This window comes from Vicugna pacos, chromosome 9, assembly GCF_048564905.1.
Source record: "Vicugna pacos chromosome 9, VicPac4, whole genome shotgun sequence".
Taxonomy (NCBI): Eukaryota; Metazoa; Chordata; class Mammalia; order Artiodactyla; family Camelidae; genus Vicugna; species Vicugna pacos.
Genome location: NC_132995.1, coordinates 26,771,690 through 26,789,436, shown reverse-complemented (window position 1 = coordinate 26,789,436; position 17,747 = coordinate 26,771,690). Strand labels below are relative to the sequence as shown.

The window sequence follows — 17,747 nt, the reverse complement described above, 5'->3', positions numbered from 1 at the left end:
AAAATATGCTTCTTTTGATTTGTTTCACTTTAACATTCTGAAAACAGCATAATTACATTTGTCAGCAGGTAATTTTTAAAACTCATGATGAACATTTTTGTTTGAAATATATAGCTTTGGTAACATCATGCTCCTAATCTGAATTTGTAATGTATTAGGGTTTAATTCACAGTGATTTTCTTTTTCTATGATACAACCAGTGATTAAACAACTAATGGTTCCACAAGAGGATAAAATATATCAAATCTGTTGGTTTTGAAGGTGAAGCAAGATTTTGTACTGATACAGTGTATTACTGAGATCCCAGGAGGAAATGGAATTAAAGCCGAAGAGTTCAAACAGAGAGACTTTAATGAAGGGACAACCTACAGAGGTGTTGGCAGGGTCTGGGGAATCAACACAAGATGATAAGAACCCGGAGACTGGCAAACCTCCCGTCCTCAGGCTGAAGGTACAGAAGGAGTAAAGAGTATTGCTGGAGTGAGAGTTGGCACCCAGGAGAGGAGGAGGGGTGCTGGGCAGGAGCCACAATCTTGAAAAGGGGAAGCACTGACAGAGTCTTTTCAGGGTCATCGCTTCACACTCCCTGCACTGAAGCAGGGAGAGAGCAGGAAGAAATCCCCCAACTTCTCTCTTCTGTGTCTCTCTGATCCCCAGCTTGTGTCTTCCTTCTCTTGGCCCAAACCAAAAGCTAGTTGGAAAAAGTCAGCTGTCAGAGGCAAGAACAGTGACGAGGAAAGCAGGGAATGGCTGCAGGGCAGATGCATCAGGGAGCTCAGTCACGTCATTGTCCCTGAGGCCTGATGCAGGGCGGCAGGACCAGGCGTGCGCCTCTGACCTCATTTCTCAGATGTCTACCAGGAAACATCATTTTGGGAAAATAATTAAAAAAAAATACAAAACCCTCTTTTTCTTCTGCATTTCTCCCCTTCAAGTTCTATTTAAATCCTTCCTTTTGTTTACCACCCAATAACACAGAAATCTGGGGTTCAGCAAGCCCTCCAGTTAGCAGACTTTTTTTTCTAAGACAGCTTCCTGTGAGCTTTCTAAACCATGGGAAGTCTTTGTACAATTGTCAATGAATGCAACATCCAGGAAATTTCCTTAAGATCCCTACTAAAGTTGGTGATAACTTCCCAAATGTCAATCCAGCCATCCACAAGTGATAATATCCACCATTTATTTAATAAATGCCAAAATGCATTTGAAGTCATACCAGAAATACTTGTTTGAATGTTCTCTGACCTATTAATTTTATATGTGTGTAATTTTTGTGTAACTTTTGATTATAGGGCAATTTAAACAAATACAGAGAATAATCAACGCTACCAGGTAAGAATGTAGGTAGCACCACTACTAAGAAGTCTTCTGAGTAGAACCAGAGTCTTAAATGGAGGTTCTCCAGAGATGCATCTCTGACCGCTGCTAAACAGGAAGTCTGGGTTGGGGGGATCATTCACTTTTGCAGTAGTCAAGGCCTGAAAATGGTGTCCTGTACATTTCATGCACTTGTTTGCTGAACTGGCCAAACTTTAGTTTGTCCCCATAATCACCACCCCAAAAGCACACAGATAATTACTTCTTGGAAAAATTCCAAAAAGCTTTTGATATCACCTATGTGGTTTTTCTCTCAAGAGCGGCTCTCTAGGATTACATTATTCTATGATTTTCTCCCCCTTGACCTTAATGTCATATACTTGAATAACAGTTTCATATAAAATTCCTACCAGCACAACCACAGTAGATTCAAGGCATTGTTTTAAAAATGGTACCAGCATCTTTCCCATTTAGTAGATGAAGGTATAGTCTCTCCTTCTAAACAGTGGCTAGGAAATTGCATAATTTGGTATAAGTTAAAAGCTAAAGATATTTTGAATACATTATTTGATTTCTTTTAAGATCAAAGTTTTTTTTTTAAAAAAAGAATTAAAATGTTACCTGGCCTTCTATCCTAAAAGAAATACTGAAGGGTCTACTCTAAATAGAAAAAAAGGCTAGAAGTTATAGAAAATGAGAAAACCATAACTGGATATGCAATAACTACAGTGAATTGCAAGAGAATAAACACAAATATGTTAAAAAAAAAGGACATCAAAATCATAAAAGGTGGAAGAGGAGAAAAAGAAAATATAGATTTTTTTCTCTTTTTTCCCCTTCATTCTTTTAAGGATGTATTTGAGCCTATATGGTTATCAGTCTAAAGCAAATATATAGTAATGGGTTAACATACTTGAAAAACAGGGTGATCACAAATCAAAAGCATATAACAGAGTCACAAAACCCAACAAGAAACCAAGCTAATACAAAAGAAAATTATCAAGCCACAAAAAGAAAAACAAAAAGGAAAAGAAAGGAACGAAGAAGAAATACCAAATCAACAGGAACACAAACCTGGCCTTCATTAAAAAATAATCCTGCATTTCCTTGTATTTAATGAAAGTGCCCAATTACAAAGTTAATTTTGTAACATACCTTTTAAACTTAAATAGCAAAAATGTTGCAATCAAAATGAATCTGTCAGGCAAAATAAGACATTCACAGGAAGACCAAGGTTTGGGTGAAAGTTAAAATATTCTTTCACACTTTGCACAACTTAGAATTATTCCCAAATAGTCTAGAGCCAAGCATTAATTTGAAATGACCTTGACCATTGAAACCTAAATTTAACACTCTTCAGAACAAAATAGCCTTTCTCTTCTGCTTTATGGGCAAATGAACTAAATGCTAGGGAATGGTACTGTCTGGGCCTTTGAACCAAGGCTAAAAGAGATGAAATACTGTTTGATGTGTATAAACATTAGAGAATCCATTTTGAGTTAATAAAAGGATGGGTTAGTTTCATATTCTGTGACAAAATATTCCCCTTTTCTTAAAGACACTGTCATTCCAAAAATAGGGGGTCATTTTTTTCCCAGGGTGGTGGTAGAGGGATCAAGATAGCTGTTATATTCATTTCTCAAATTGCATTGTGGTGGGAAATTTAGAGTGCAGTGCAGGGAAATAAACCTTTGACTTCACCAAAATATAAGGATGCAATTAAAGCAGCACATAAAGGATATAACAGCAACAGTACAAATTCATTATCTGCAATCTTGCAGTTTCCTGAATCTCTATAACACGTTATTTTAAAAGCCTCAGACAGTTTTATAATACTTTACTAACATTCCAACACCTGAGAAGCCTTAGCAAGTTAAACTCATAGTCTTAAATTGCAGACATGACCTAACTCAATCCTTTTATTTTTCAGACTTTCTCAAATTTTCATTGGTTTTTATTAAGCAGTGAATAATGAGGAATTTCAGGTATCTGTCCACAAGGAAGGAAGATTTTCCCTTTTCTGGGAGGCTAAGAAATGAAAAGAAAAAAAAATCAACTCCAACAAAATGTTGTCATAGAAGTAATATGGAATAGCATGTTACAATTACTTAATTGTTTATACTTATCTGGCTCTACCCTCGAGGTACATTCAGATGTCAAAGCTGTGTTGATTGTATCTGATTGCATGTTTAGCTGAGATCTTCATGATCCCAAAGGACCAAGACAAACCCACATCTACTGTTTTGGCTGCTGTATCACTCTTCATCATCATTCTTGTCAGGTGAAATATATTGCAGCTGACGCTTTGAAAGGAACAAAAGTAGACATGTGTTGGTACTGCCTGCCCAGCATCCTTTCTCTAATTTTCCTTTGGAGAACTCCCCTGGTCTAGATAATGTGGAGCTAACACCAAGCCCCTTTCCAGAAGAAGACATCTGAATCCAAGCTTAGTCAGCAGAATAGTCCATGTTCAGAGAGGGGCAAGTGACTCTGCCGTTCCTGTAAGAACAGCCCTGGGACTTCTGCAGCAAATATCAAAGGAAAAGTGCTCTCCTTTTCTTGCCAAGCTGGCAGTAGCTTCTAAGGGACTATCATATGGAAACAGTTTGCCTGAAAATAAAGCCAAAACCAGGAAACAGATCTTGATAACCCTGACTGATGGATCCAGCCAGCTATACCTTAACTGGCAAGACCTAGCTATCGGCTTTTTTACCAATCAAATGAAATCCTTAGTATTTAAGCCAGTTGGAATTGGTTTTGTCCCTTGCAGCTGTAAGAATCCTGAGTGTAACAATGTGACAACACTAAAAATAAACATGACTGCTTTTTAGGTTTCTAATGAATTTTCCTTCTCACATACATTGTCTCATTTAATGCTCACAATTCAGGAAAACACTTATCTATCAACATTAAATCATTATTTTTTAAACACATACTATGTGGAAGATGGATAGGGAATGCCAAGGGAGTGATCAATCTGAATTATGGTGGCCAGGGAAGTCTCCCTTACACGGGAGAAAAGTGGAGGTTACACATCTCAGGGCACTCAATGGATATCCATCAAATGAAAAAATAAACAGTATGTAGCAGGTCAGGAGGTGATTTGTGCACTAACCTCTGAAAGATAAATTAGGGATACTCTTGCAGTATCCCAAGCCAGAGATAATGAACCCTAAACAGGCAGCTGGATGAGCACAGCTCAAACAATAGGACATAAATTTAGAGTCAAGTTAGACGTGGGGGTTCCTAGGTGGGTGTAACTGTTGTCACGGGGATAGGGAAGGAAGGAGAGGACAAGAGTTTGGGTGACAGAGGGAAGGAGACAAAGTATGGGTCAGTTAAATATGCCTGCAGGATGTATAATCAGAGAGATCCAGCTGGCTCTTAGAATGACAGGTCTGGGATGCAGAGGCTAAGACTGGCCATACAAGATGGAGAATCACTGGCATACAGATGGCAGTTCAGGCATGGGCACTGCCTGCCAGAGCCTCACCACGAAGAGAAGAGGAGGAGGCTGGAGACCCATCATCTCCCTCTGGATAATCCAGTCCTGTTTGTGAGCTCCATGAAAACAAGCTTTCCCCGAGACGGGGTCCACACTCAGTCAATATCTGTAGAATGACCGACTGTGCAGAGCCAGAGCCCTGAGAGCACGCCGTAGGTTCTACGTGGGTGTTTCTCTAGGTACCCTCCATCGCTGGAGCCGCCAGCCACTGCGGCTCTGCTAGGTACAGTCTCTTTAGTCAGCTCTCACCTCTTAAATTAGTTCATGCTCTCACATTAGGTGTAATCACAGCTGGCAATGCTTTCTGGGGATGTCTCAAAAAGATCTGAGTTGAAAAAATAGTTTGGTGTCAATTTAACTTAAAGTAAAACAGTTGCTTCTTCCCCTGCCCCTCCCCTTTCTCCTGGCAAACCCAGTGACCCCGGCGGGCAGGAGTCCCAATGCAGGCGAGGGTGAGGGTCGGAGATGGGGTCCCCCCAGGTGATTTTTAAAACAAAAACAAAAACAAAAACAAAAACAAAGGAGGCTGAGAAGCTCAAAGGAGTGACTGTAGGCGAGTCCAAGGCAGGCTTCCCAGAGTAGGGGAGAGCATAAGAGCATATCCTAGGCGGCGGCAGACCCCGCGGGCGGCGAGCCCGGAGGCCGAAAGGAGGTGCTGTCAGTCTGCGACGCACGACTCTCCAGATTCTCGGGCTCGCGCCGGGTCCCCGCCGGCTGCACATCTGCTCTGGCTCGCTGAGCACGCAGGTTCAAGATCGCCTGGCGGGGACAAAAGGACCATGTACCCTGGTGGGCAGCATCCCGACCCGCCTCAGCTTGCGGTCCGGAGTCACCTTCTTGCTTTGGATTTGACGGAGAGGTCCGCTCACCCTCCTGCCTCCGCCGGATTAACAGCCTGAGTTTATCTCCAGGTCCCCGCCTTCCCGCAACCGGGCTGGAACGCGCCCTTCCTCTTACCCTCTACGCAGCTCCTCTCCCCCTGCCACCTTAGCAAATCTGTATTTTTACTTTCTCGTTTGTGACTACGTGTGTGTAAAGTTCTAAGTCAATGCGTTAGGCGAAAATTCATTCGCCTTGAAATTTCAAAATTACCCTTGAAAAATCGCCCATAAATCACAAGATTTGTTGTCTATACGCAAAGCAAGTACACGTGAATAAAACATACCAGAAAGGTGCATAGGAAATAAAAAGTGCGGATGCAAAATATAAATTTTAAGTGCAAAAGATTAAAATGGCATCAGGAAAATGAACCTGCCTGCGACGCCACTGTACTTGTCACTGCCTCCTGCACTAGACTGTAAGAGGCACGAAGGCAGGCCTTATCTGTTTTTGCCCTCACTGCGTCCTCAGCGCTTGTCCTGTGCCTGGCACTTCGTACGTGTTCAATGATCTATCTCGAATAAATGAACGAACGAATGAATGAATGCAGGCTCGATCCAACTTCGCGCCCGCAGAGCAGGCGCTTCGAGAAGCGGGCGAGAGAGGCCCGCCCCAGCTCCAAGCTCTGGGCTGCGGGGCCGCGAAGGCGGACACTGGCCTCTAGGCCCCTGGCGCCTGCTCCCGGGCGCGGCACGTGCGCCTCTCTGGGTGGCCGCGGCGCACGCCCCGCCCCGCCCAGCCGCACACGCACGCGCCCTGCAGCCCGGCCGCCCGGCCAGCCCGCACGCCGAGGCTTACCCGCGCTCCGGCTGCCCCTCGCGCCTTCGCCCGCTAGGGGGCGCTCATCCCCCGCCCCTCGCGCCCACACGCGGGCTTCTCTAGGCCCCTTGCGAACCTATTCCGAACCCTGGGCGCGCGCGCCGCCTCATACCTGAAGGCCGGCGAGGGAGGCGGGCGGAAGGGCTGATGGGGCTGAACAAGACCGAGGAGGGAGGCGGGAGGTGATAGAGCGAGCGGCCGCGGCATACGGTCCGGGCTCGGGCGCGCGTGCGCGCTCCCGGCCCTCGCTCCCTCAGTCGACTCGCGGCCAGAGCCCAACCCTGCTGCCGCGCGCCACCCGTCTTGCCGCGCCTAATAACAACGGCGCCCGGGGTCAGGTGGCCGCGCGCGGACAGCCCCGTCATTGGCTCAGCGGGGAGCGCGGCACGCCGTGATTGGCTTGGGGGCGGGGCCTCGGCCTGAGCAGGGGCGGGGCTGTGGAGGGAGGCGGGCTGGGAGGCAGCAGGGGCGGGGCCAGGCCGCAGTCCGCGCCTTTGTGCCCGGCGCGCGCTCTCCAGGCCCGCTCCGGCTGCAGCGCCGGCTGCATCAATAATTCAGAGCGGCGGCGGCGGCGGCAGCGGCGGGTGCGGGCAGAAGGCGGCGGAAGCAGCGGGGATCGAGCGACAGTGGCTATGCATCCAAGTGCGGCTGGGCAGCCACGGCACCCCTGAGGCCCGGGCGGGGCTCCGGGAGCTTCGCGCGGGGGGCAGCCTTGCCCAGGAGTCCAAGGAAGATCAGTAGTGTCCAGAGCGGCGTCGGTGGAGCTGCGCACGGAGCTGAGGAGGGGGCTTCGGAGCAGGGCTGGGGCGGGGGGGCGGCTGGCGCAAGCAGCCCCCGGGGCAGGGGGCGGGGTGGGCGCCGGGGCCGCGATGCTGGGTGTCGTGGAGCTGCTGTTGCTGGGGGCAGCGTGGCTGGCGGGCCCGGCCCGCGGGCAGAATGAGACGGAGCCCATCGTGCTGGAGGGCAAGTGCCTGGTGGTTTGCGACTCCAACCCCACGTCGGATCCCACGGGCACAGCTCTGGGCATCTCTGTGCGCTCTGGCAGCGCCAAGGTGGCTTTCTCTGCCATTAGAAGCACCAACCACGAGCCGTCCGAGATGAGTAATCGCACCATGATCATCTACTTCGACCAGGTGAGTGCTCCATGAAGGCTGGATTGGTGAGGGTCGGGGGAGAGTTGGTAGGTAGATGTTCGATCCTCTCCAAGGTCTCTCCGGAGACGCGGGGACAAGAGTTTGGGACAGATTCTTGCCTACATCCCTTCGTTCCCGTCTCGTTATAGGTACTAGTGAACATCGGGAACAACTTTGATTCAGAACGCAGCACTTTCATCGCCCCGCGCAAAGGGATCTACAGTTTTAACTTCCACGTGGTAAAAGTCTACAACAGACAGACCATCCAGGTCAGCTACCGTCTCAGGAACAGGCCCTGGCCCCAGTAGGGGGCTATTAGCCACGGGGTTGAGCTGGCCCTATGCGGTGGGAGATAGAAGGGGCAGCTGCATGTGTCCGGGGCTGCTTGGAGGGACGGGAAGCAAGGCCTCACGGTTCTGTGGCTTAGACTTCTCTTGCTTCCCCTGTCATTGGTTCTTGGAACCTAGTTCCATCCCCAGGCATAATTTCCTACCTCTGCCTTCCCGGACCCTCCAAAGAGGTTCCGCTACGGGACTCCAGGGATTTCCCTTAGAGATTGCTGTTAGCATTACAGACAGTTCCCGCTTCCGGAAGCTTTCCGAGATCCTCGCTTTCAGCACCACGGACAGTACCACGAACCCTGTCCCAGCTCCGAAGCCTCCCGAGACCCTTGTGCGCTGGCGTTCAGCACCATGCTCAGGGGGTCTCCTGGCGTCCCTTTGCGGACCGACTCCGGTTTTTTAAAGAAGCAGCGCCGAGCCTTAGCAGTTGAAGGGTGGAGAGAAAAGGGAGGGGCGTAGTGCCATTCCCTCCTGGCTCCAGCCTTGCCCCAGCCAGCACTCACCTGCTCTCCAGGTTCCCAAAGGTGTCCAGGTTTTTTTGGGGCGGACACAGAGGGTGGAACGCGCAGCTGGGGAGAAGATACTGGGCCTTTGGCTGCTGATGCCACCGCAAGGGCAAAACCAGGCGGTGGCGGGCGGGGCTGGATCTGGGAAGGGAACTGAGCCCGAGGTTTGGGAATGAAGCACAGAGTGCCACTCTGTGCGAGATTTCTCATCAGCCGGAAGCCTTGCCTGGCTTCTCCACCGCGTCTCCGCTGTGTCCCGACAGCCGAGACCAGGAGGAGCCAGGATTTTTGTTTGTTTGCTTGCTTGTGTTTGTTTTCCCGGAAGCGCCAGTTGCCTGATTTTCTCTTTGGGGCTGGGGGGAGGGCGAGGCCGAAGGTCTCTGGGTGCTTGAGCCACCTACGGATTCATTAAACTGGATAAAAGAACGCAGTCGGGATTCGATTTGCTCGCTTAAGAAATGAAAGTTACTCCCGTTTTGGGGGCAGCCCCTTCCTTTCACCCAGATGGGTCGTCTTTCGCTTCACTGGACCCTCAGCAGTAAGCTGCAAAGCCCCTTTCCTTTCCGCTCCCTCCTGCCCCTCTGCTTCCAGGCCTTAAGGCTGTTACCAGGCGGCGAACTTTCGAGTCTTCATTGCCGCTTCCGTACCCGCCTAGGTTGCACCTCTGAAGCGGGCCTTTCTCTTTCTCAGGTAAGCCTCATGTTAAACGGGTGGCCGGTGATTTCAGCCTTCGCTGGTGATCAGGACGTGACCCGGGAGGCCGCCAGCAACGGAGTTCTAATCCAGATGGAGAAAGGCGACCGAGCATACCTCAAGCTGGAGCGGGGAAACTTGATGGGGGGCTGGAAGTACTCGACCTTCTCCGGATTTCTCGTATTTCCCCTCTGACTGGCTCATTGCTGGAATGGAGGCAGGGAGAGGGCGAAGGCAGGCGGGGAAAACGATAAAAGAGGCTGAAATTTAGAGGACGAGAAAGCGGCACGACTTGAAACTTCCTACATGTTCCCCAGCTGTATCCGAGTAAACGGTGCGCACCCGGCGGTCGGACAACTTTGTCCGTTTCCTCATTAGGAAAAGTAAATTCCGCTTAGCTCTGCGCACTTCCATTTCCAAAAATAAACTCGCCTCCCCCATTCCAGTTGCAGTAACCAACAAAGAGAGACTGCCTTGTCATTGTTTCTTACCCTAATGTTCATGTTCCCTACAATTTATATAAAAGAAACTTTGCATTTCACTGTATAATGTGAAATATCTTCCTCCTCTGAATCCCCTTCTAAATCTTTTCACCTGCTGAAATCTAGTATGTCCCTCCCCACTTTTTTATTTTGGAGAGTGGGATGTATTTTTTTTTTTTTTGAATGAGGGAGGTAGTTTCAATTTGGCAAGTATTGCTCTTCTTAAAACACTGCTCGAGTTAATTAACTGAAGATACTTTGTATCCTTGGCTACTTGTTAGCAGAGAAAGGACTCACCTTAGTGGTGACTGGTTTAAAAATACATATAAAAATATATATCATTTGTACACGAAGAACTCTTCCCAGTGGAAACTGCTGTATTTCCGTATTTCTATGTCCTATTCGGAGTGATCGTGAAATCTAAGGCTGCCTGATGTTTTGAAGCTTGTCAATGCCCTCGTATTCTGTGGCTCCACTAAACGCCAGGAGGTTCTTCCGGACGCTTCCTCGTCCTCTGTAACATACGTGTGAATAGCCAAGATTTAATTTTGCTTTAATCCAATTAAGTTGAAGTGAGACTTTTACTTCTCTGAAACAGCTTTCTAAACTCCGCATCTTCCGCAGTTGCGAGATCTGGGGCCAAGGGTGCGGAAGGGCGAGATTCAGAGGTGTAGGGTACTTGGTGGAATGCAACCTGAGAAAGGCCAGGGCTAGAGGGCTTCCTCGCGAAGTCGGCCTGCGCTCCTTTCCACGCCAGGCCTAGGGCCAGTGCAGCATTCAACTGTGCTCCCTGCTTTGGCGCAAACGGAAGAAATTTGGCCGAAATCTTGCTAGGCCACGCCCGGCTGCCGGCCTGGGAGCGCGAAGTTTGGGCTTGTAGTCCAAACGCATCAGGAATAATCTCAGTTCGAGGAACCGGAACATTTCTGCCCGGAGCGTCACGCTTCCCACGCCTCTGCCTCCGGCCCTGCCGCTCCACAGACCCCGAAGCAGCGTCTGTTTTATACCGCCACCTCAACTCCGAGCGCGCCCCGGGACCCGCCGTGTTACCCGGCGCCTGGGGTCTGTGATTGCGCTCATCGCAGGACTTTTATTCAGGAGGTTCGTCCAGGAGTTTTGATTGTATCGGAACACAATGTGAAAAGCAAAACTGAAATAAATGACTTCGTTTTGAATCTGGAAGTCTGACCCAGTCGCTTCAGCAGCGGGGAGGTCGGGCGTGGGTAAGCAGGTGGGCAGTCAAGGGGCAGAATCCTGGCCTGGATAGGCCCCTCTGGCTCTGGTCGTTTTAGAGGATTTTCGCTGGTCTAGAGATTCCGAAGTGAATTTAATTAGCTTCTGGAGGGTGGAGAGAAGTGGGACGAAGCGTTAATAATATCACAATAAGCAATGTTTCTCAATGTATTCCTGCGACTCCTCTGATTTAGAGATTCAGCAAGCACCCGGCTTGCGCTGAAACTCAAACCCAATTTCTCCCTGCACAATCCAGGGGGCGGGGTCTCTAGCCGGCTCCCCCCAACCCCCCCGAGCCCCAGTGACCCGAGTCCCTCGGGGATGGGTAGGGACTTCGGGAGTGAGAACAGACCCGAGTGCTTTTCTGTTCCTGCCCCACCATTCTTCCCACCCCCTAGTCAAAACCCAGGGAAGTGGGGATGGGGTGAAATAAGGAGTCCTACAGGAACTTAAAGAGAAAAACTGCTCTTTTAAAAGCGGGACACTTTAAGAAATTTTTTTTCTCATTTTAAAAATGCCAGGGTGTGATTCTAACCTATACCCTTTTCTGAACATTCTTCCGGTTGGGAGGGAGAAGTCGGGGAGAGCCTGAACCTTGGGCAGTGGAACTAGAGCTACCGACCTATTCGCTCTGAGCCAGCAGATCCAGCCCACCAGGCTCATGGACACACGCAGGCCAGGACTCATGGCCGAGAGGGCTGAGATAGTCACCGCCCAAGAGAGCTGCATCCCAAAACGTGTGCTTGGAGCTCACTCGCTGTGAGTGGGTGGGCACCCTTCTTCCTGAGGAGGGGACCACCAGGGTGGGACCAGTGTGCTGTGCTCCTGGGAAACTCTGGCAAGTCCTCTAGCTTGGCCTCAGTTTGCCCATTTATATAAAGACAGTGAGGAACCCAAACGTCTCCAAGGGCCTTCTTGCCTAAAATTCCAGCCGTCCTCTGTTCCACCCAGTTATTACCTGGGTTTAGTGAGTCCTGGCTGCAGCCTGGCTGATAGGGCTCCTGAGGGCAGCCTCTTGAATGCCAGGCCTGAAGCTGGGCTGGAGGCCAAGGGGAAGCCTGTACATCCAGGAACTCAGGCTCACTTTGAGCCCCTGCTCTGGGGCCTGACATGTGAACACAGAGGAGACCAAAGGGGCACCAGGTAGGATAGAGAGGGCAAAGATATCCGTTGATTCAGCTCTGGCTCCAGTTGGCCCTCTTCCTCCCCAGACCTTGACTTTGGAGACCCTTCTCAGTTCTTCCACCTGCTGATCCCTTCTCTCAGCCGTTGGATGAACCCTCTCCCACTAATGTCTTCAAGCCCCTGCACCTGCTGTTTCTTTGCTTCATGTTGAAGCACCCTTTTTCTCTTCCCCTACTTTTCAAAATTTTATCTTTCTGGGGATCTAAGCAGTTCAACTAAAGGGCTTCATCCTTCGGGAAGGGGTCCTGTCTGTACAGCACAGGCCCTGCCTTCCCAAGGCTCACCACCGTCTCCTCACTCTCCCACCAAGTCTTGTTTGGCACTGGCAGGGAGGGGACATTGGGACCTGGGCCTGTCTGTTGCTCTGCAGTGGGTTCTAGTGGCAGTGGTGACTCACATCAGCAAGTGCTGGAAAATGCTAAGCTGGCAGTGCTGCCCCAGGGGTGTCTGGGTGAAATGTGGGGGTTCTCCACCTCTCAGCTCAGACCTGAGCCTCCCATTAGCCTGGGTGGGGCTATGGACAGCTCTCCCCAGGGATCTGGAGTTTAGAGGCCTAGCTGGGGCTTGACATTGGTGGTTAGGCTAACTCCCTCAATTCCGCAACAAAAGTGGGGGTGATCGTTACCTCTGCCAGAGGCAGATGAATCGACCTTCATTTGAAAATTGTGTCCCAGCTGCCAGGATGGTTGGGGATTGAGAGGGATAGAGAAAAAAGGCGCCATTAGCTCAGTGGCGACTGCCTCCCTGTCCCCAAACAGAGGCTGGGGTGAGGGGTGTGATTCTAAACTACACCTCACAGTAGCTTCCTTTAATGCTTAGAATCCTCTAGACCCTTCCAGATCTGGACCCCGCTTTCTGCTTTCATCTCAAATAAACCTGATCAGAATTGAGCCTACAGGGTTCCAGGATCATCCCCTCATTCAGCCTCACCCTCTGAATGACTCCTCCCCTGCCTAGGTTACCTTAGTTATTTCCTCCTCTCCTGCCTCAATAGTCACCTCCTCCGGGAAGCCTTCCTCACCCCAGATAAACAGAGAGGTTATATGTTTCTGATCTCCCTCTTTGGTATATGGTCTTTCTTACAAAACTGCCTCCTTTCCCACCCAGTTCCCTGAGGGCAGACCTGAGTTAGGGTCTGGTGCAGGGCAACTCGTGGGTTTCTAGGACACAATGAGCCCAGACCTGACTTCCAGGCCCCGATTTTCCAAGGTAGGGTCGTGTGATTCTGGGCGCCCTCGGGCCAGCGTTGGACCCCTGGCGAGGAGCCAGAGTTACTGTCATTTGTGTTGTCTGCTGCGCAGCGCCAGGTTGTGTGAGGTCCCGCGCGGGCCCGGAGTTCGCTCGCTCGCTAGCTCGCCACTGCTTCCATCCTTAGCAGAGCTGGGAGCGCATCCTCCAAGCGGCGCTGGAGCTGATGCTCCCGGCCCTGGCGGATCCGCTCCTAATGAGAATATAATTATCCAGATGGAGAGGGAGCCTCACCCCACTCCATAATTGTTGCCTTAATGGAGGAGTGGAGGGAGAGTGCCAGGTGGAGCGAGGGGATCTGACGTTTCCACGCGGGCTGGGTGGGGTTCTGCAACCCCGCCGACCCAGCAGAGGCGGGAAGACCTGGAGGTGCGGGCGCCCCCTGCACTTGACCTCTAGCGCGATTGTGCGACCTGAGATTATGCTCTCCCCCAGCGTGAACCTCGATTTCCTCAACTCCCGAATGCAAGGGATGGGCTGGAAGACGTCTCAGGTTTCCTGAGGGGATCTAACTTTCCTGATCAATGAGTCTGTGAGTCTGTCTTCTCCTACCCCCTATTCACAGTTTACATTTGGCCCAGTCTTTGTCACCCCTACCAGCTTTCAAGCAAAAGAGTGATTTTTTTTTTCCAGAGTCTGGGGGCGGCAAGCTGTGCGTTTGAACTGGAAGGTCAAACTGGGAGAGAAGTGCAGTGAGAGCCAGTTCAGTGGGAAAGAAAATCTTTCCCGGGAGCGAGGATTACAAAGGTTCTTGGCCTTTTTGCACAGGGCTTCTAACTGAAGATACATGCACTCTCTCTGAGCCTCAGTTTGCTCATATTTGAAATGGAAAGAGTAATGCCTTCACAGCAAAGTGGTTGCTAAAAGGTATAAAAAGTGTTCAGCACTGCCTGACATGTAGTAGGTGCTGAATAAATGCTAACAACAATAAGGGGTGCTGGACACCTGGGACATCACACTATTACAGAAGCAAGACTAAGGGGGGACATCAAACAAATAGGAAAACTGAAACCAGAGGGGGGAAGGGACACAGAGCAAGTGAACTAGGACCCCCTGTCTGTTCTCTTCCCTACACCTTCATCTCCCCACCCACCTCCAGTCAATCATGATAACGGGATTTTTACCTTGTCTTTCATCTCCACCCCCATTCTACATATATTTGCATCAGTCACTGTGAATCAATATTCTGTCTGCATGTCCACACACTCCCCCATTAGGGTATGGGTCCTGTTTGCATATCTGTGTCCCTTTAGAAGGTGAGCCCCTCGAAGGCAGGAACTGCATTCTGCTCATCTTGCTTGGCTCATTGCCTCCTGTAGTGCACAGGTGACCTGTGGTGGGGTCAGGAGTGAAAGCAAACTATGCCTGGCATGATTGCAGCCAGTGACACGGTCCTTCAGAGGAACTCTCAGTTGTGGACCCACCTGCATCACCGATAGGAACGCTAACATGATAGTGCTCCTAGACCCTGTGCTGGCAGGGAAACCTTCCCAGGCACCGGCATTTGCTCTCACCTATTCCCGTTTCACTCTGTGCTCAGCCTGTCCCTGGGAAGTCCCAGCTTTGATCCTGGAATGGCAGTGAACAGGGGCAGTGAAGAAGAGGCCAAGATTAGACTCATGGGTTAGTGTTTGGATTTGTTGTTAGGTCTTCACACTGGAAAAATACTTCTGGCAGCAGTGAGGAGACACTGAAGCTGAAGTCAGAAAGGAGAACTTTATGATTATGAAGGGATTTTTTTTTACACTCTTCAATTGTTTATTTCATAATCAGATACTGTAGAAGACAGAAACCTAATTGTATTTAGGTTGAAAGCAAAACCTGGCCACAGCCCAGAGCCCAAGGAGGTCTTTGTTCACCCTGCTGAACTCTGAAAGGGTCAGGGAGGAGGTGCAGAAGAAGGGAGTCAGGAAAAGAAGCAGGCTCCATTCTGACCTTGAGCTCCACCTCATCAACAAAGTCCTCTCTGAACCCCACCCGTAAGAGCCTGGCTCTCTACTGAGCACCTGAACTGTCCTATTCAGATCACACCTTGACCACAACTCTGTTGGACACTAAACGCCATGGGAATCAGCCCTTATCTGTGTTTTCCCCCAGTGCATCCAGAGCCTGGCACAGTGAAGGGCTTGGAGGTGCTCTATAAATGCTCCCTGAATGAATGAGTGAGGGAACACATGAATGAGTGGGCAGAAGTGTGTGTGTGGGGGGTTACTGGTTGCATCATGTGTGCATTTGTCTGGTCCTCCAGACTGTGAACTCCATGAAAGTATCTACCTTGTTTTTGGCCTTACTTACATTTTCAGTGTCTAGCACAGTGCCTGGAATAGAATCAGCATGAAAAATATTTCCTAAATGAATGAAGAATTACAGTACTTTTGACAATAGGATTCCCTGGACTGTGGGATTCTGGAGTGCAGGCTTGGTATTGTGCCCCTCCTGAAATCCCCAATATCCCCATGAACAGCCACACTTATTTTTAGAACAAAATTGAATTGTACCTGTTGTCTGAAGTTGACCTTATAGCACAAGTATTCCTTGCTGCTTGCCCCACCCCACCCCCAACATACTGTCAGTTCCTTAGAGAGCAGGGGCCATATTTTATTTTCCAAAGGGCAGGAATATCCTTCCCTTCCCCCAACACCTAATAACATGAGTCAGTATTGGCTGATTGGTTGTCTATTCCAGGATCAAGCCATTAAGTCTGTGCAGTGGGTGGAGTTCAAGACCCTGGTGATGGTATCAGTCAGCTGGTGAAGCCCAGAACAATTTTTCATGGTGCCAGCAGAAAGGCTGGGTGTAAGCAGAAGCCACACAGTGTCTTGGTCAATGATGGAGCTGGAATTTCCCCGGCAGACCCTGGCTTGTGGCTAGGCATGGGCTCTCTGGGGTTTTGCTCTAGCTAAATGCAGAACGACCTCTGAAATCCCCTCACAGTTTTGGATTCTGTTGCAGACCACGGAGGTGGAGTGGGCTCAGTTGGTTTCCTCTAAAGAAAACCAAGGAGTCCCCCAAATCCCCCTCCTTCCTCAGACCCAGTGTCCAGCTGAGACTTTAGTTCAACAGAGAGTTCTCTGGAATGCTCTGCTAGCAGGCAGCAACCTGCTTACTCAGGTGATGCTCCAAGAGCCCTTTCTTCCATCATCAGAAATTACTGCATGCTTTCAGGGAAACTTTCACAGAGGGAAGAGGGAATTAAAAAGAGAGGCCACTGGGCACCGTGTCCTCCTCCTTTAAAAGGGAGCTGTGTGCTCTGCCCAGATCCTGTATTGGACAGACTCTCCTTTGTATTCTGAGAGGCTCAAAAATAAACTCCCCAATGTGTACTTCCGCTGAGAAGTTCAGATGGTTTTATAATGACTGAGTGGCTCCAAATATGGAATTAAAATGCAGCTGATGAGAAGCCTGCTATTTTACTAACTCATCTTGATCAAAGTTGGTCAATTTAAGTCTCAGCAATGTTCCAAATGCTCGCTCGCTGTCTTTGCCTTTGAAGGAGTTCATTTCAGGTAGACAGATTATTTACTTATTCTGAAGATGCCAAGAGAGAGGGCATGTTGGCAATACCAATTGAGCTGTGGGTGCGGGCTCCACAGCTCAGCCTTCACGTGGCATCTGAGTGTCTGGTGCTTTTCCTTCCTCCCTCTCTGTGTTCTCTGTGCTCCCAAGTGAGAACGTGGCTGCCAGGTCTGCCAGTGTGTGGACCTAAATCATCTCCCGAATCAATATGAGTGACAGTGGTGCTCTTTGAGTCTGTGAAATTTGCAGCTGTTTTCCTTGATTGCTGAAATATGTCTATGTCTCTGTTATAAGAAGTTGGGGTTCAGGCTGAAGGCAGAAACAAGCCTGTTCCCTCAGGGGAGAGACTGAAGGACATCTAGATGCGACCTCTATAGAACCCCATTCCAACCAGAAGTCTATGGAACGCAAGATGCTCCAGGCAGCAGTTGGAGTCTTCACGTCTGAGTGTCTAGCTTACATCTGTCACCAGAATCCTGCCTTCTAGCCTCAGCTTGCAGAGAAAGCCACTTGGTGACTAGCTTTCAGAGCTGTGCCATGAATCTTCTTTTGGCTTCTCTTAATTCATCCTTCCCTTAGTACCCAGAGCGAGCGTCTCAACACATAAACCAAAACACACCGTGTGAAAACACCCAGTGCCCGCACAAGGCAGTGCGACTTCACACTGTAGCTGCTGGTCCTCCCTCACCTGGCTCCTGCTGACTTCTACAAGCTCACCTTCTATTGCCTTCCTCCCCTGCAGACGGGCTTATCCCGGCTCTCTGTTGGCATCTAGACTATGCCCAGCTCTTTCGTGTCTCAGAGCCTCTGCACCTGCTGGTCATTTGGGGCTATTTCCTTCTCTCCCAGGTCTCAGCAGGCTGCCCCTGTTTACTCCCTCTGATGCTGAG

The 17,747-nt window shown here is 49.7% G+C and overlaps 1 protein-coding gene across 1 annotated transcript; it reads left to right on the top strand.

Annotated features, from left to right (window-relative positions):
* Positions 1-7,032: 7,032 nt before the first annotated feature.
* CBLN1 (cerebellin 1 precursor) lies at positions 7,033-10,857 on the top strand. The gene is made up of 3 exons (XM_072968810.1): positions 7,033-7,653; positions 7,803-7,922; positions 9,191-10,857. The coding sequence occupies exons 1-3, from the start codon at positions 7,390-7,392 to the stop codon at positions 9,386-9,388; spliced, it is 582 nt and encodes a 193-aa protein (XP_072824911.1). The 5' UTR covers positions 7,033-7,389; the 3' UTR covers positions 9,389-10,857.
* Positions 10,858-17,747: the final 6,890 nt, after the last annotated feature.

Coding starts and splice junctions, on each gene's coding strand:
- CBLN1 (XM_072968810.1), top strand. CDS start 7,390: ATGCTGGGTGTCGTGGAGCTGCTGTTGCTGGGGGCAGCGTGGCTGGCG. Junction 7,654..7,802: donor TGATCATCTACTTCGACCAG/GTGAGTGCTCCA, acceptor GTCTCGTTATAG/GTACTAGTGAACATCGGGAA. Junction 7,923..9,190: donor ACAACAGACAGACCATCCAG/GTCAGCTACCGT, acceptor TCTCTTTCTCAG/GTAAGCCTCATGTTAAACGG.